Source organism: Chiloscyllium plagiosum, chromosome 26, assembly GCF_004010195.1.
Source record: "Chiloscyllium plagiosum isolate BGI_BamShark_2017 chromosome 26, ASM401019v2, whole genome shotgun sequence".
NCBI lineage: Eukaryota > Metazoa > Chordata > Chondrichthyes > Orectolobiformes > Hemiscylliidae > Chiloscyllium > Chiloscyllium plagiosum.
The window spans coordinates 16091974-16111377 of NC_057735.1; the positions used below are offsets into that span (position 1 = coordinate 16091974).

The following is a 19404-nucleotide window of genomic DNA, read 5'->3' on the forward strand; positions in this document are numbered from 1 at the left end:
AAGCACAACCCACCCAGACCCATTCCCCTACATTTACCCCTTCACCTAACACTACGGGCAATTTAGCATGGCCAATTCACCTAATCTGCACATCTTTGGATTGTTGGAGGAAATCGGAGCACCCAGAGGAAACCCACACAGACACGGGGAGAATGTGCAAACTCCACACAGAGGAGGCGGGAATTGAGGTAGTAGTGCTAACCACTGTGCCACCGTGCCACCCATTTGGTGTTTGGAAGCACTAGCTTTCGGAGCACTGCTCCTTCATCAGGTAGCTGTCATGAAGGAGCTGCTATTCTGAAAGCTAGATCTTCCAAATAAATGTGTTGGACTATAATCTGATGTTGTGTGATTTTTAACTTTGTCCACCCCAGTCCAACACCAGTTCCTCCATATTATATTTTATGTTGCTTATTGTGTTGTCACAGTGTAGTCATGTGTAGAGGCAGTTGAGTCTAACGAGGAAATGGAAGCCTTAATCAAAAGAAAGACTAAGATACTATTTTTATTCTGCTTTACAGAATGTGGGCTATCAACACCTTTTAGCACAACTACCAGGGTGACTCCCTCTACAGGTGGCATAACTCCAACCGTTGTGACTATAGCCCATGAATTTTGCCAAGGCAAGTCTGATGGGACATATCCTGATTACTCTGATCGTAGTAAATATTACCAGTGTCACACTGGACAAACCTACCATATGATTTGTTCTGAACATCTAGTCTTCGATGAAAATTGTAGTTGTTGTAATTGGCCTTAATGAATATATTAGTGACAAGTACATTTGCTTAAAATGCATTGTTTCAAGACGTAAATAAATAATTAAAGCATACAAAATGAAAATAAACTTGCTGATAGCCTCACATTATTGTATTTACCAGAATTCAGTGTGAAAATAAAGGAGTGTGTCATAAGTAATAACGATGGCTTTTCATTTCAGTAAATCAATATGGTACTGAATTATTTGTTTACTCAACAAGGTTTAAGATTAATGAATAAATGAACAGGTGAAATAACTGCAAAGAGGCCAGTATTCTAACACTAAGTCACCCTTTATTTTCTTGTCCCCAGTGCACTGGCTGTGGCCAACCAGTTTGGAGTCAATCTTCTGAACTGAGGAGATTCTAAATCCCCTATTTATATTATACATTTTCTTTTTTTTTTAAAGCTCAGAGTCACTCACCAGATCTGAGGAGATTCTAAATGCCCTGGTTATTTTTTTCTCTTCTTTTTTTTAAGAAAATAAACAGAAAACAAAGAAGAAGAAGGAATGTCCAAAAAACGTTGCCAGCCAGCTCAGAGTCAGTTCCCTGAACTGAGGATATTCTAAATCCCCTGTTTATATATTTTTTTAAACAAATGAATCATAATGTCCCTACAGCGTGGAAACAGGCCCTTCGGCCCAACAATCCACACTAACCTTCTGAAGAGTAACCCACCCAGAACCATCCCCCTACTTCTCTCCATTTACCCTAGACTAAAGCATCTAGCCTATACATTCTGAATACTATGTGCAATTTAGCATGGTTAGTTCATCTAATGTGCACATCTTTGGACTGTGGAAAGAAACTGGAGCACCCTGACAAAATCCACACAGACACCGGAAGAATGTGCAAACTCCACACAGTCACCCAAGGCTGGAATTGAACCAAAGTCCCTGTTGCTGTGAGGCAACAGTGCTAACCACTGAGCCCACTGTGTTGCCCCTTTATAACCAGGGCTTCCTGACTGGGCCAGGTTAACAACTCCAATCAAGGATCTCGTACTCAATAAGATCCACCTGGTTCCAGTTCTCCAGCAGGGAATCACACAACTGAGAATAGTTGGACTCTTTGGACTATATTTGCAATGGTGTCATCAAAGTACCTCAGCAGAATAGTTGTGTGAATCTATATGTATTGAACAATTACAATGCTGAATTTCTTCAAGCAGTCTTATTTTCCACAGTTCTCTCTGTAACAGTTTGTTCTTTCAGCATCAAAACAACATAAATTGAAAGATTCTTCAGTTGTACATTTTTTGCCATTTTGATTTGGATTTAATTCCTTTTAGTGTATATTTTGCCCTCAGCCCAATACAAACATAATATCCAGTGGATATTTATGCAAGAGTGCAAGAGTGGATGAATAACACAAAAACAAATAATCTGTAGCTTGGGCCTCCATCCTTCCAAACACAAGTAAGCAGCATTAAAATTATGTTATAGCTCCACAACACTCACAAAACCCAATATGATCCAAAAACAAAGAGCAACCCATTTGATTTGCACCCCATCCACCATCTTAAACATTGACTCCCATTGTCACCAGTGAGCAGTGATAACCATGTGTGCCATCTGTAAAATGTACAACAACTCCACAAGCATCCCTTGATATTACCTTCCAAACCCACTGTCTCTATCAACTGGAGGGAGAAGAGCAACTGGTACATGGGAGCAGGACAAACTCAAGGTTTTCCTCTTCAAGTCACACAGCATCCTGACATAGAGCCGCGTCAACATTCCTTTGATTTCACTCGATCGAAATCCTGAACCTCTGACCTGAATAGCACCATGGTTGTACCTACACTATGTGGACCGCAGCTGTTCCAGAAGGCAGCTCACCATCACTTTCTCAAGGACAATTAGGAATGAAAAATAAGTGCTCCCATTATTTTGATAAGGGGAATGAGGATAAAATAATACCCATAAGTAGGCAAGGATCTAACTAAAAACATTCTGCCAAATCAAATTCCTACTCCATATCATATTTGCCTCCCCAAAAATTATTAATCTGCTATATAAATGAAAATTCTTTTTTTATCCGGTGAAGAGAAATGCCCGGAGAATTTGGGATACCAAAACCCAAATGGTTCCAATTTCCTTCCCAAGTCAATTCCCAGGAGGCCTGTCTGGCATTACTGTGGTCAGGGGTTGTGCCAAATTTGTATTGATACAGGTGAGTTCCTTTCAAATTATATTAAAACATAGAACATTACAGCACAGTACAGGCCCTTCAGCCTGTGATGTTGCACCGTACTGTGAAACCAATCTGAAGCCCATCTAACCTAGACTATTCCATTCTTGTTCATATGCCTATCCAATGATCATTTAATTGCCCGTAAATTTGGTGAGTCTACAACTGTTACAGGCAGTCCGTTCCACGCCCCTATTACTCTGAGTAAAGAAAATACCTCTGACATTTAGCACCCCTCAATTTGAAGCGATGTCCCCTTGTGCTATCCATCATCATCCTTGGAAAAAAGCTCTCACTGTCCAGCCGATCTAACCCTCTGATTATCTGTCTCAATTAAGTCACCTCTCAACCTTCTTCTCTCTATGAAAACAGCCTCATTCCTTCAGCTTTTCCTCATAAGACCTTCCCTCCAAACCAGGCAACATCCTAGTCAATCTTCTCTGAACCCTTTCCAAAGCTGCATGCAATAACTCCAAATGCAGCCGCACCAGAGTTTTGTACAGCTGCAGCATGGCTTCATGGTTTCAAAACTCAATCCCTCTACTAAGAAAAGCTAACACACCATATGCCTTCTTAACAGCCCTATCAACCTGGATGACAACTTTGAGAGATGGACACCAAAATGGACACCAAAATCTCTCTGCTTCTTTACACTACCAAGAAGCTTACCATTTGCCCAGTACTCTGCATTCCTGGTACTCCTTCCAAAGTGAATCACCTCACACTTTCCTGCATTAACCTCCATTTGCTACTTCTCAGCCCATCTATGCAGCTTATCTATGTCCTTCTGTAACTTACAACATCCTTCGGCATTGTCCACAACTATCTACATTTTGTTGCATTTCATTCATTGAAATAAGCATCAAACAAATGTTTTTGTATGAATCAATGATTTTATTTTTCTGTGTAAACTGCAATTTATGTCTTCAGATGAGGAAAATCAGATGTGGTATATTTGTGGTCTTTATTGACAAAGTAGTGTCACTTCTGTAATAAAACTGAAGACCTATTACAGCTTCACTGGTGCCCAACGAAGATAAATGGCAGGCCTGAAAAACAAAAAGTATTTTAGTAATCTCCCATGCAACAATAATATAATAACAAAAATATTATAATGATAACAATAATATTTCAATATCACATTGGTGCCATAGAAATTGCATACATATTGGGTGCTTTGTAAATTATAATTTCTTTCTTGTTTCCTCACCTTTCTTCTTACCCAACAACACATCTTCATTCATAGCATTCCCCAATTCCCAAACCAACTTCTGCAACATATCTAAAAACTGCTTGGGCTGAATTAAAACTCCATATTGCAAACATTTATGAAAATTACAGAGGAATATTGAGAGACTAGGAGAATGGGTTGAACTGCAGTAGATGGTGTTCAATGAAAGTAAGTGTGAGGTTATCCATTTTGGACGGTAGAAGGATAGATCAGGATGTTCCTTAATGGCACAGAAGTTAAATATAGCAGATATCCAAAGAGATTTGGGGTTTCAGGTGCATAGATCTTTAAAATGCCACAAACAGCTGCAGAAAGCAATGCAGAAAGCTAATGCTGTATTTTATACCTAGAAGAGTACAAGGATGTAGAAGTTATGCTACAGTTATATCCCACTTGCAGTACTGACAGCAGATCTGGGCACCACACCTTGGGAAGGATATATTGCCCTTGAAGGAAGTACAACATAGGTTTACTAGAATGATCAATGGACTTCATGGGGTATTTTGATTAGAGATCATACAAATTAGGCCTGTTTTCTCTGGAATTTAAAAGGCTAAGGTGTGACCAAAGTCTTCAAGATATTAACAGGGAAAGACAGTATAGATAATGATAAACTATTTCCATTGGTTGGAGATTTGATAACTAAGGGGTATAGTCTAAAAAATAGGACTAGACTCTTTAGGAGAGATTTTAGGAAACACTTCTACACGCAAGAAGTAGTAGATGTTTGGAATTTTCTTCCACATAGAGAAGTGGATGGTGGCTGAATTGTTAATTTTAAATCTGAAATAGCCATATATTTGTTAAGCAAAGGTATTAGGGAATACGGACTAAAGGCAGGAATATGGAGTTAGGCCACATATTAGCCATGATCTCATTGTATTGTGGGACAGGGTCAAGGGGCTGAATGGCCTACGCCTGTTCCTACTTTCATAATAGAGCTCAACCATGAGTACCGCAGCTGCTCAGCAAAGCAATCAATGAAAGGCAATCAATGTTGACCTGGCCAGGATGTCCATATCGCAAGACCAAATAAAAATAATAACACACAACATCCATCTTAACCCGACTAAAGATAAATAAGTTACAGTCTTCTGACAAACTCCATCAGGAGTTTTTAGAATTGAAATACTTTGGAACTCAGCAGACTTATTTTTTTATCAATTTTGCCCAATTATTTTGAATTCCTGATGCATTTCTATAGGAAAACATCAGAAATTGTATTCAATGCAATGCTATACTACGGAAAATCGCTGTGTTACGAATAGCTAATTTCATAATGCATGCGTTTTATAGGTGTACCTTGTAGTAATTGAAGATAATTAGAAATAGCTAATTGAGAAACTGATAAAATGATGCAAATCATTCAAATTTTGGGTAATTATTTTTCAAAAGGGAAGTTTCATTTTGCTGCTGAGTAGGTGGGTGAAAGTATCTTCCCCTATAACCACAATATCCCATCCAAATCTTTCTGGTGGAGGCTGTTTGACACAAGATATTTCAGAAAAGACTTTTGAATTTGAAGCGTGAACCAGGAAGATTTAAGTTATTAATGTAGATTTGCAGATCAAACAAGCTCGAGAAGAAACGGTAAACAATATGTTTCTTATGAATTCTGGGAGTCTGTTGAGATGGTTTTTATTCCCAAACACAGAAATAAATAAGTCATGTGGTTCCCAAAATCAAAAAAGTTGTTTTGAAGGTAAAGGTAATTGATTTGCATTTTCCTTTGGGAACATTCCAAGTATGCCAAATTGTTATGGAATTAACTGAGGTGCTCTGTTGTTTTGGTTTTTTTTCCATGTATTTTATCAAAGAAACAGGCAATGAGCTTGGTTAGATAATTTTTACATTATAGACTAACTGGAACTTTGTGGAGAACCAAAGTCAGTTCCTGACTCTTGGGTGGAAATAAAAAGAACGAGGTTGAAAACCTAATAAATCACAACACACAGCGCTAATTCAGTGGATCTTGTTGAATTGCTGTAAAAGACACATTTCAGAGGCATGCAGCATGTCTATGCTGATTAACAAACACCAAACTACACTAATCCCATTTGTCTGCTCTTGGTCCATTGCCTTCTAAGCATTTTGAGTGCTCGTTCAGATGCTCCTTAAATGTTGCAAGATTACCTGCCTCCACCAACCTCTTATATTTGGGTGAATAAACTTTTTCTCAGAAGTCCTTTAAACCACTTACTTTTCACCTTAAACTTATGCCATCTGGTCTTAGACACACCTGCCATGGGGAAAGAGATTCTCATGATTCACTCTATGTCTCTGATGATTTTGAATATCTCAGTTAGATCCCTCTCAGCCTCTTCTGTTCCAAGGAAAACAAATTCAATCTACCCAGTGCATCTCAGCGTATCTGACACTTTCCATCCCAGGCAACATCCTGGTGAACCTCCTCTGCACCTTCTCCAGGGCAACCACATCCTTCCAATAATGTAGCGACCAGAACTGTACACAGTATTCCATCTGTGAATTAACCAATGTTTTGCAATGGAAAGAAGACTTCCATGCTCCTATATTCTACATCCCAGCTAATGAAGGCAAGCATTACATATACCATCTTCACAATCCTGTCCACCTGTGCTGACACCCTCAGGGATCTATGGACATCAAAGTTCTTCTGTTCCTCGGGATTTACCTTCCCTTATTAGACCTCCCAAAATACACCACCTCACACTTATCAGGATTAAATTCCATCTGCCATTGCTCTGCCCAGTATCAGACTGGAGCCTGAGACCATCCTCCTCAGTATCAACAACATCAATTTTCATGTCATCCACAAAGTTACTAATTATATCTTTTACATTTACATCCAAGTTGTTAATGTACATAACAAACAGCAAGGGTCCTAAGCACCAATCTCTGCAGTACACCATTGGTCACAGGCTTCCAAGCACGAAAATATCCCTCCACCATCACCTTTTGCAAGTCACTTTTGGATCCAGATTGCCAACTTATCTAGGATCCCATGGGTTCTTATCTTTTGGACCAACCCTCTATGTGGGACCTTGTCAAAAACCTTACTGAAGTCCATGGAAACCACATCAATTTCTCTACTCTCCTCAATATATTTAGTCACCTTTTCAAATAAAACTCAAATAAATTAGTGAGACAGGATCTCTCCAACAAATTCATGTGACTATCCCTAATCAATCCCTACCTTTCTAATATTTGGAGGTGCCGTGGTTGAACTGGGGTGTACAAAGTTAAAAATCGTGCAACACCAGGTTATAGTCCAACAGGTTTATTTGGAAGCCTCACACAGGGCACCTCACACCTTCAATGCATTATCTGAGACGACATGGCACCTATTGCTAAAGTTCACTTGAGAACGTAACTTTAAAAGAACCTCTGGGATTTACTTATGAAAGAAGTGAAACCAACAAAAGACTTAACGAACAATCTTTTGTTTTATACTCCACAACCACCTGATGAAGGAGCAACGCTTGGATTACAACCTGGTGTTGTGTGATTTTTAACTTTGTACCTTTCCAAGTATTGATTAATCCTGTCTGTCAGAATGTTTTCCAATAATTTCCGTACTACTGATGTCAGACTAACTGCTCAATAATTGCCTGGCTTATCCTAGCTGCCTTTCTTGAATAAAGGAACCACATTAGTTATCCTCCAATCATCAGGTAGTTTACCAGTGACCAGCAAAGTACTAAATATTTTCACCAGGGTCCTAGCAATTTCATTCCTTGCCTACTATAGCGGCGTGGAATAGATCTCATCAGGCCGTGGCGATTTGCGCACCTTTATGCCTGCTGTAACATCTAATACATCCTCCTTATTAATCTTAATGTGTTCCAGAACCTTGCAATTCCAACTGAAATCTCCAGCTACAATGCCTTTCTCCTCTGTAAATACAGATGAGGAGTATTCATTTAAGGCCTCACCCGTGTCCTCTGGCTCCAGGCGCATATTGCCCCTTTGGTCTCTTAAGAGACCACACTCCTTCCCTGGTAATTTTCTTAATATAATAAGAAAATGCCTTGGGGGTTTTCCTTAATCCTATCTGCCAAAAATATTTTGCAGCCCTCTTTGCCATCCTCATTTCTTTTTTAAGCAACTCCCAACACTCTATATTTTTGAAAAGCCTACCCTGTTTTAATGCACTGTATTTGCTTCCTTCTTTTCCTCAAACTCTTCACATTCCTTGACATCCAGGGTTCCCTAGACTTGCAGACCTTGCCCTTCACACTCAGAGGAACACATTGATCCTGAATGCTCATTGTACTACTTTTAAAAAATTCCTACTATTGGGAATCAAGCTTTCTTGGAAGCTTTTCATCTTCCACTTATCAGGACAATGCACAAGAATCCTAATTCAAGGAGAAAAGTCAATACTAATATTGCATGACAAGTTGGCAAGCGGAATTTGTCTGGAAGAGGCATTGCCATGGAGACTGCACCCACTAATGTTGTTTGACAGTTAACTGCCAAGCTTTATGTAAATGTTAAATCTGGCAGCTTGACAATGATGCTCAGGGCATTGTCATGATAAATGAACTGACTTTGTTGAGTTGAAACTGGCATAACGTGTGTATTTTTTTTTTCTGTCTGCAAAGAACAAATTTACAAGTGGAAAGATTATGACATTGCACTGTATCTGTTTCAACAAAACAACTGGTATCCATTTGCTGGTTCATTTCCCAGGACAATTCCTTGAGCAATCACAGACAACCTGCCAACCTCAGCATTTAGATAAAGCCTGATGGTTAACTGTCAATTAGCATTAAAAACCAAAAGTACTGCGGATGCATAAATCAGAAACAAACACAGAAATTGCTGGAAAAGCTCAGCAGGTCTGGCAGCATCTGTGGAGAGAAATCAGAGTTCATGTTTCAATTCAAGTGATCCTTCCTCAGAACCCCTGAGGAAGAATCACTCGACCCAAAAAGTTATCTCTGATTTATCTCCTCAGATGCTGACGGATCTGCTGAGATTTTCCAGCAATTTCTGTTTTTGTGTCAATTAACATTATTGTGTGTATTCTCCATGGAAACACTTCTACCAATCAGCATTCACTTCCAGTATCCATGATCAGCACTCTCTTAATCAGTACAAATATTGGCTTTTCTGCTTAACTGTTATTCTTGCAAATGTAGCTGTTACCGGAGAGCTTTTGACAAAATGTGTCTTTTTCCTGAACCAACAAATGACTATTTGAAGAGTTTGCTCCATTTAATTCTTGTATGGTCATTTTTTTCTTTGTTTTAAAAATAAATTTGTTGCTTAGTTCTTTTAGTTCAACGCGAGGCTTCAAATATTGCTTCATACATTAACAGACACTGTGGACATCATTGTAATTATTTTGCACAGAATGTCCACTTTCAGCTGTTACGTGCATCATTAAGAACCCCTACCTTCTACTTAAGGCCAGTTGCAACAGTCACAAGAAGGATCAAAGACTAATCCAACAGCACAATTCTTCAGGTAGGTCACTCCATTCACACACTGGTAAAATTTGTTCTTGGCTTTTGGATCAGCGTAGATACCGTTTGCTTTGCCAGCACAGAACCCACTTCCACCACTACCACTGCTGCCACCACCACCACTGCTGCCACCACCACTAGGAGCCTGGGTAGGAGGAACAGCTGGTCGCAGTGTTGTTTTAGATGGGACACAGGCTAGAAAGAAACAAAATTCATGGAATTATCACTTCCTTCAAAATTGGTAACAAACGAAGACTCTATGACATGCTGAAGTAGGTTGCTAATCAATCTGCTAATTCTTCCAACATGGTAAGTGGGAGATTAGATTAGATTACATTACATTACAGTGTGGAAACAGGCCCTTCGGCCCAACAAGTCCACACCGACCCGCCGAAGCACAACCCATCCATACCCCTACATTTACCCCTAACCTAACACTACGGGCAATTTAGCATGGCCAATTCACCTGACCTGCACATCTTTGGACTGTGGGAGGAAACTGGAGCACCCGGAGGAAACCCACACAGACACGGGGAGAACGTGCAAACTCCAGTCAGTCGCCTGAGGCGGGAATTGAATCCGGGTCTCTGGCGCTGTGAGGCAACAGTGCTAACCACTGTGCCACCGTGCCGCCCAAAGTCATGGGCAATTGAAAACCCTCAGACAAAACTCAATGCCTCATGGTATCAGGAACAAGCTGCTTGCAAATTCAATAAAATAAGAACACTGGGGAAACCTTATGATGTTGTTGATTCTGTGTGTGGAGTGTGTTTGCTGCAGTGCAGATCTTGAAGTGGGGTTTAATTATCATTTTATTTTAAATCAAGTTGCATAAAATGTGTGCTCGAAGTCATTGAACTGCCTGTGATTAAAAAAAACTGATCAATTATTTTGTCACAATATGATATCCCCTTAAATTATGTAATTTGTTCAAGTACATTACATACTGGATGCAACATCTGGTTCAAATTCATGACTTAACCTGTTAGCAGGCATATTACTGCTTGGCTCATCCTTTTCTTAGGATTGTCAAGCTCATAGACGCTCAGCTTTATTCTGGTAGTCAGATTTCTTTAGACCTAATATTTAGATTGAAATATACATCAGCAGTCCAAAGAATTCTTAAGATATTTTAGTAATCAATGGCTGTCTATGAAGTCTTTGTTATGACAACCAAGTAATCAACTCAGACTGTAAAGAACCTGATAGTTACATGCAGAGATTCCTAGTCCGGTGTGCAATGCATTCATGAGAGGATAAGGCCCCTCATCACAGAAAGAACCAGAGAAATCATCCATGCCAAGAGTCCACACCATAGCTCCTCCATAGTTGTTCTTTTTCAGCCATTCAACCTAAAAGATATTGGTAACAAATTCATTTCATAAATCCTTGTTTGCAAACACTTTTACCCCAAATATAAATAAAGTTTGGCAATGCAATACTGTTGGATACAAAAATAATATTCTGAAATTATGGAAATGCAATGAATATTGATTCATTAAACTTGCATCATGGACTAGATAACATTTACTTCCATGACCATGAGGCAGAGGTTAGAAATTTCATTGGTGTTGCTGTATTAGGGTGTCTGTCAACCAATCATTTCAGAAACTGTCACAGACTCTGTCATTGATTTGTAACTGGAGTACAAAGAGGTGGGCAAACAGAAATGCAAACTAAAAACTCACTTCTGTCAGGAACTGGATAAGAAATAAAAATTATAGTCAGAACTCATCAAAAAAGATATTTAATTAAAAACCATTAAAATAGATAATGCAGCAGGCATGGATGAACTGTTTTCATAGTGTTCTTTCATTGGCAATTTTCTGGGCAATTTTTCTTTAGTCTCATTGCTACAGTTGATGGTCAGGATACAAGACAAATAGTAAAATAATCTGTTTAAGAAAAAAACATTGTCCAAACAACCCAATACTGTAATGGTTCAGTTGTTCAATTAATCAACATCATAGCATGATTGTAATGTTTAGGAAGACAAGTTAGTTGTATATTATAACACAAATTGCAACAAATAACCAAATAGAAAGCCTATGACATCAGTGTATCAAAGTTACCTTGTCTTTAAAGCTTTGTACATTGTCATATCCAACCCATACGTTTCCTTTGTAGCCATATGGAACCATCTGTGGAGCATCCCATTTCATAGTGCCATCTTTCAAAAACATGCAGATCTGTCAGAAAAGTGAAACGTTAGTATTCAAATCACCCAGCAATTCCTTACCATTGCAATAGTTTGGAACTGGTGAATGAGGTTGACATATAAGCTGCTAATGACTGTCAGTAATGTTTGCATTAAAAATGCATTTTCTTTTAGGGAGGGAGGCTATGGAGCTAAAACATTAAATCATGCCCCTTTAGCTCTGTGCATTCTCCAAGAAGACAACCGTGCTCAAAGTGAGATAGTCAAACACCTTCAGATGTCTCTGCTCATCTCAGTATAATGCTTGAGATCCTGTTCCTTTACTAGTGAAGAGGCAGCAATAAATCCACACATGGGAGAGATGATCAGATAGGGATGTTTTTGCTAATGATTTTGGAATCCACTGCTTGTCTTTCAATGAGGTCCATCCCAGATACTTCCAGCACTCAAACAGCACATGCTTGGAAAATGCAACAGACAATATTACTTAATCAACTTTAGGATGTTTGACTGATGGGGCAATACAGATGTTCTTACAATAAAAGTGGGATCCTTTGGGAGAAGGAAATTCACTGCATGGCTAGTTAGCATTTGTAAATATAAACCTTATGGAAAAAAGAAACAGCATGAGTATAGTACCTCATAATAGGACAACACTCCAGATTGCTTGGTGTATTTCCCAGCTGGTGCAGGACCTCCTGCTGGGGCTCCAATTCCTGTCTCAGATGTGGTCAGTATGAAGGTGTGGCCATATGTAGCGAATCCAACATTCAGTTTCTCTGCAGGGGCGCCCTTATCTATCCAAATTTTCATTGCATAGTCCTATTAAAACAAACCATGAGAGCATATGACTAAAAGGGTTCTAAAACTCATCTGGTTGAGGTTAGTTAAAAAAACTTTTAAAGTAATTAACAAAGTGATTATCTTCTATTTTCATTAAAACTTACCACATTAAAGTGCACGTTGGCATAAGATTTTGAATTTGGAAGAGGATAAAGAGGGCTATTTTCTCCAGTCTTGGGACTTCCAGATCCAGTAAAATCATATGTCATCACATTGAAAAAGTCAAGAGTCCTGTATAAGGAAAGATGTGAGTTACGCAAATGGGTTATTTATTAAAATAAATGCTTCTTATCTGATCTATTAAACAAATCAGCACTAACAGATGAAACTGTAGAAATTAAACAAGGGCTTGGACATGAAATTGGGCCTCATCACCTCAGTGTATTCCAAGACAGTAAGGGTCTTATTGGTACACTGGCAGTGTTCCTGCCTCTGAGTTGGAAGATCTGGGTTCACCTTCAAGCTATCCCGGAACTGTGTTATAATATGTTTGAGTATTGTAATTTAAAAATACGTATTCCAATACCATTCACATCTAATTAATTCATTTCAGTATGCAGTCACTGCTGTATTAAGATAAATACCCAATCAAGAGTGACATGATGCTGTTAGCTGTGGAATAAATGTTACCATGTACTCAAGGCAATCTATTTCTTGAATAGATTCAGGAGAACTTTCACATTTATTTAAGAAGGTATTGCAATGCAGCACTCTCTGACAGTAGTATTGAACTGTAGCTGAGAACATGTGTTAAGTCTTTGAGCAGGATTGAACCTTGTATCATCTTAATCCAAATCAATTCAAAATAATTCAAATTATTTCCTCTATTACTCACCGTGCCACCGTGCGTGGGCGGCACGGTGGCACAGTGGTTAGCACTGCTGCCTCACAGCGCCAGAGACCCGGGTTCAATTCCCGCCTCAGGCGACTGACTGTGTGGAGTTTGCACGTTCTCCCCGTGTCTGCGTGGGTTTCCTCCGGGTGCTCCGGTTTCCTCCCACAGTCCAAAAGATGTGCAGGGTCAGGTGAATTGGCCATACTAAATTTCCCGAAGTGTTAGGTAAGGGGTAAATTTAGGGGTATGGGTGGGTTGCGCTTCGGCGGGTCGGTGTGGACTTGTTGGGCCGAAGGGCCTGTTTCCACACTGTAATCTAATCTAATCTAATCTATTACTCACCTCCTGCTTCTCATAGCTTGGAACTCAATGAAAGAAAGAATCATGATTGTACCTTTCCTAGTACTATCCAAGCTGTGAGTAGAGTATAACTGGAATTTTCCCAATCAAAAACCAAATCTTAAAACATGTAAGAAGTTAAGCAAAGAAATCATAAATTTTGACAAATAGTTGTATTCAACTTACCTTTCTTCATCTTTCCAGCATTGTCATCCTACCCTTCACCCCAACCCCCTCTCTATCCTCCCTACTTTCTATATCTCTCTCCACCCTTCGTTTCAAGAATTGGTGGCATTTGACAATTCTTTCAGGACCATTTTTTATCTCTTGCCAAAATACAAGCATCACACCAGAGAACATACAAACAGGCGTAGGTCATTCAGTCCCTTCAGCCTGTTCCATCATTAGATGAGATCATGGTAAATCTGTAGCCTATCTTCATATACTTGCCTTTGGTTCATATCCCTTGATACGTTTGCTGAACCAAAAATTCTGTATCCCAGATTTCAAATTGATCTAGCATGAACTGTCATTTGAGGAAGACAGTTTCAAATTTCTATTACCTTTTGTGTGTATAAATGCTTCCTTACATCTCTCCTGAATGGTTCAGCACCAATTAGAACATAGAACAATACAGCGCAGAACAGGCCCTTCAGCGCTCGATGTTGTGCTGACCTGTGAACTAATCTAAGCCCATCACCCTACACTATCCCATCATCATCCATATGCTTATCCAATGACTGTTTAAATGCCCTTAATGTGGCTGAGTTAACTACATTGGCAGGCAGGGCATTCCACGCCCTAACCACTCTCTGAGTAAAGAACCTGCCTCTGACATCTGTCTTAAATCTATCACCCCTCTATTTGCAGCTATGCCCCCTCATACAAGCAGATGTCATCATCCTAGGAAAAAGACTCTCTCTATCCACCCTATTTGATCCTCTGATCATCTTGTATGTCTCTATTAAATTGCCTTTTAGCTTTCTTCTCCCCAATGAGAACAGACCCAAGTCCCTCAGCCTTTCCTCATAAGCTTCAGACCAGGCAACATCCTGGTAAATCTCCTCTGCACCTTTTCCAATGCTTCCACATCCTTCCTGTAAGGGGGCAACCAGAACTGTACACAATATTCCAAGTGCGGCCACACTAGCATTTTGTACAGTGGCAGCATGACATTACAGCTCTGGAATTTAATCCCTCTACCAAGAAAACCTAATACACTGTATGCCTTCTTAACAGCATTATCAACCTGGGTAGCAACTTTCAGGGATCTATGTACATGGACACCAAGATCCCTCTGCACATCCACACTAGCTTTTCATTGACCCAGTATTCTGCCTTCCTGTTATTCTTCCCAAAGTGAATCATCTCACATTTATCTGCATTAAAATCCATTTGCCACCTCTCAGCCCAGTTCTGCAGTTTATCCAAGTCACCCTGTAACATGCAATATTCTTCCAAACTGTCCACCACTCCACCGACTTTAATATCATCTGCATACTTACCAACCCATCCACCTATGCCTTCGTCCAAGTCATTTATAAAAATGACAAACAGCAATGGTCCCAAAACAGATCCTTGTGGCACACCACTAGTAACCATACTCCAAGCTAAATATTTTCCATCATTGCCATCTTACAGAAAGCCAGTTTCTAATCCAAACTGCTAAATCACCTTCAATCCTATGCCTCCACATTTTCTCCAACAGCCTACCATGTGGAACCTTATCAAAGGCTTTGCTGAAGTCCATGTACACCAAGTTAACTGCCCTACCCTCATCCACAATGAGGTTTGTGAGACACGACCTGCCCTTGACGAATCCATGTTGACTATTTCCTAACAAATTGTTGCTTGCTTGATGATGATAAATCCCATTTCTTATAATCCTTTCCAAAACATTTCCCACAACAGACATAAGGCTCACTGGTCTATAATTACCTGGGTTATCTCTACTGCCCTTCTTGAACACGGGCACAACATTTGCAATCCTCCAGTCCTCTGGTACTAAACCTGTAGACAATGATGACTCAAAGATCAAGGCCATCTCCTTCCTAGCTTCCCAGAGAATTCTTGGAAAAATCCCATCCAGCTCAGGGAACTTACTACTTTCACACCTTCTAAAATTGATAACACCTCCTCCTTACTAACCTCAATCCTTTCAGGTCTAATAGCTCATATCTCAGTCTTCTCCTCTACAATATTCTCCTTTTCCTGAGTGAAAACTGATGAGAAATATTCGTTTAGCACCTCTCCAATCTCCACACACAACTTCCCACTTCTGTCTTTAACAGGCCCTATTCCTACCCTCGTCATCCTTTATTCCTCACATTTCTATAGTAAACTTCAGAGTTGTCCTTTATTCTACCTGGTAAAGACTGCTCATGTCCCCTCATTGCTCTTCTTAACTTTCTCTTTAAATCCTCCCTCACTACTCTGTACCTCTCCATTGCCTCAACTGAACCATCTCGCCTCCATGTCACATAAACCTCCCTCTTCCATGTAATAAGAGACACAATTATTTTAGTAAACCAGGCTCCCTTACCTTATCACTTCCTCTTTGACTGACAGGAACGTACCCATCAAAGACATGCAATATCTGTTCCAGACTAATTCTCAGACTATGACTCCTAGTTCTAGAATCCCTAACCAGTGTAAATAGTTTACGTACCTGTATTTTCTTGCTAATATCTTGAAGCTTTCAATCAGAACATCCTTAACCTTCTAAATTCTAGAGAAAACAGGCCTATTTTTTATATTCTTCTCTCGTAACTTAACTCGAGAAGTGCACCTATTGTTCTACTAGACTTATGTACTCCCTCAAGGCCAATACATCCTTCCTAAGATGTGGCACCCTGATCTGCTCACAACTATTAACTATTACTGATGACTTTATCTGTCAAGAATGGTAAACAAAACCAGAAATTGTTGGAGAAACACAGCAAGTCTGGCAGCATGTGTGCAGAGAAATCAATATTGACTCTGCTTTCTCTCCACAGATGACGCAGCATCCAAGGAGCAGGAGAATCGATGTTTCGGGCATAAGCCCTTCATCAGGCTTAAGCCCGAAATGTTGATTCTCCTGCTCCTCAGATGCTGCCTGACCTCCTGTGCTTTTCCAGCACCACACTCTCGACTCTGATCTCCAGCATCTGCAGTCCTCACTTTCTGCTACACTACAGATGATGCCAAACCAGCAGAGATTCTTCAGCAATTTCTGTTTTTGTTTCAGATTTTCAGCACCCGCAGGTCATTGCTTTTCGAACACTGATAGACAGTTAATTGTGTAGAGATTCAAAGCAGACCCCAAATATTTTTTCACATGCACATTCAGTTAGAGCTTTTGGACAGTCAACAGAAACAAAACTCGCAATGTCAGGGACAATCGCAGCACCTTGAGCACGTTTCTGTGGCCAGCAGAGAAAAAGCAGAATGGTGTGTTGTTTCCCTGGTGTCAGGTTCAAGGATGTCTCAGAGAGGGTGCAGAATGTTCTCACGGGGGAGAGGGGCCAGCAAGAGGTCATTGTCCACATTGGAACCAATGACATTGGAAGGGAAAAGGTTGAGATTCTGAAGGGAGATTACAGAGAGTTAGGCAGAAATTTAAAAAGGAGGTCCTCAAGGGTAGTAATATCTGGATTACTCCCAGTGCTACGAGCTAGTGGGGGCAAGAATAGGAGGATAGAGCAGATGAATACATGGCTGAGGAGCTGGTGTATGGGAGAAGGATTCACATTTTTGGATCATTGGAATCTCTTTTGGGGTAGAAGGTACAAGAAGGACGGAATGCACCTAAATTGGATGGGGACTAATGTACTGGCAGGGAAATTTGCTAGAATTGCTTGGGAGGATTTAAACTAGTAAGGTGGGGGTGTGGGACCCAGGGAGATAGTGAGGAAAGAGATCGATCTGAGATGGGTACAGCTGAGAACAGAAGTGAGTCAAACAGTCAGGGTAGGCAGGGACAAGGTAGGACTAATAAATTAAACTGCATTTATTTCAATGCAAGGGGCCTAACAGGGAAGGCAGATGAACTCTGGGCATGGTTAGGAACATGGGACTGGGATAGCATAGCAATTACAGAAACATGGCGCAGGGATGGGCAGGACTGGCAGCTTAATGTTCCAGGATACAAATGCTACAGGAAGGATAGAAAGGGAGGCAAGAGAGGAAGGGGAGTGGCATTTTTGATGAGGGATAGCATTACAGCTGTGCTGAGGGAGGATATTCCCGGAAATACATCCAGGGAAGTTATTTGGGTGGAACTGAGAAATAAGAAAGGGATGATCACCTTATTGGGATTGTATTATAGACCCCCCAATAGTCAGAGGGAAATTGAGAAACAAACTTGCAAGGAGATCTTCGCTAACCGTAAGAATAATAGGGTAGTTATGGCAGGGGATTTTAACTTTCCAAATGTCGACTGGGACTGCCATAATGTTAAAGGTTTAGATGGAGAGGAATTTCTTAAGTGTGTACAAGACAATTTTCTGATTCAGTATGTGGATGTATCTACTAGAGAAGTTGCAAAACATGACCTACTCTTGGGAAATAAGGCAGGGCAGGTGACTGAGGTGTCAGTGGAGGAGCATTTTGGGGCCAGCGACCATAATTCTATTTGTTTTAAAATAGTGATGGAAAAGGATAGACCAGATCTAAAAGTTGTAGTTCTAAATGGAGAAAGGCCAATTTTGACGGTATTAGCTAGAACTTTCGAAAGCTGATTGGAGGCAAATGTTCGTAGGTAAAGGGACGACTGGAAAATGGGAAGCCTTCAGAAATGAGATAACAAGAATCCAGAGAAAGTATATTCCTGTTAGGGTGAAAGGGAAGGCTGATAGGTATAGGGAATACTGGATGACTAAAGAAATTGAGGGTTTGGTTAAGAAAAAGAATGAAGCATATGTCAGGTACAGACAGGATCGATCGAGTGAATCCTTAGGAGAGTATGAAGAAAGTAGGAGTATACTTAAGAGGGAAATCAGGAAGGCAAAACGGGGACATGAGATAGCTTTGGCAAATAGAATTAAGGAGAATTCAAAGAGTTTCTACAAATACATTCAGGACAAAAGGGTAACTAGGGAGAGAATGGGGCCCCTCAAAGATCAGCAAGACAGCCTTTGTGTGGAGCCTCAGAAAATGGGGGAGATACTAAATGAATATTTTGCATCAGTATTTACTGTGGAAAAGGATATGGAAGATCTGGACTATAGGGAAATAGATGGTGTCATCTTGCAAAATATCCAGATTACAGAGGAGGAAGTGCTGGATGTCTTGAAATGGTTAAAAGGGGATAAATCCCCAGGACCTGATCAGGTGTACCCGAGAACTCTGTGGGAAGCTAGAGAAGTGATTACTGGGTCTCTTGCTGAGATATTTGTATCATCAATAGTCACAAGTGAGGTGCCGGAAGACTGGAGGTTGGCAAACGTGGTGCCACTGTTTAAGAAGGGTGGTAAAGAAAAGCCAGGGAACTATAGCCAGTGAGCCTGACCTCGGTGGTGGGTAAGTTGTTGGAGGGAATCCTGAGGGAGAGGATGTACATGTATTTGGAAAGGCAAGGACTGATTAGGGATAGTCAACATGGCTTTGTG

At 40.2% G+C, this 19404-nt stretch overlaps 2 protein-coding genes across 2 annotated transcripts in view; one reads left to right on the plus strand and one right to left on the minus strand.

Annotated features, from left to right (window-relative positions):
• LOC122562968 (acidic mammalian chitinase-like) overlaps positions 1 to 888 on the plus strand; it is a 32576-nt gene extending 31688 nt beyond the window's left edge. Inside the window, exon 13 of the mRNA XM_043716273.1 lies at positions 522 to 888. Within this exon, the coding sequence (XP_043572208.1) occupies positions 522 to 760 (239 nt within the window). The 3' untranslated portion in view covers positions 761 to 888. The remainder of the gene's footprint in view (positions 1 to 521) is intronic.
• A 2958-nt stretch (positions 889 to 3846) lies between these two features.
• LOC122563130 (acidic mammalian chitinase-like) overlaps positions 3847 to 19404 on the minus strand; it is a 25056-nt gene continuing 9498 nt past the window's right edge. The window contains exons 8-13 of the mRNA XM_043716580.1: positions 12744 to 12870; positions 12436 to 12618; positions 11711 to 11827; positions 10852 to 10990; positions 9570 to 9833; positions 3847 to 4003 (exon numbers count right to left, since the gene is read on the minus strand). Of these exons, the coding sequence (XP_043572515.1) occupies positions 9577 to 9833; positions 10852 to 10990; positions 11711 to 11827; positions 12436 to 12618; positions 12744 to 12870 (823 nt within the window). The 3' untranslated portion in view covers positions 3847 to 4003; positions 9570 to 9576. The remainder of the gene's footprint in view (positions 4004 to 9569; positions 9834 to 10851; positions 10991 to 11710; positions 11828 to 12435; positions 12619 to 12743; positions 12871 to 19404) is intronic.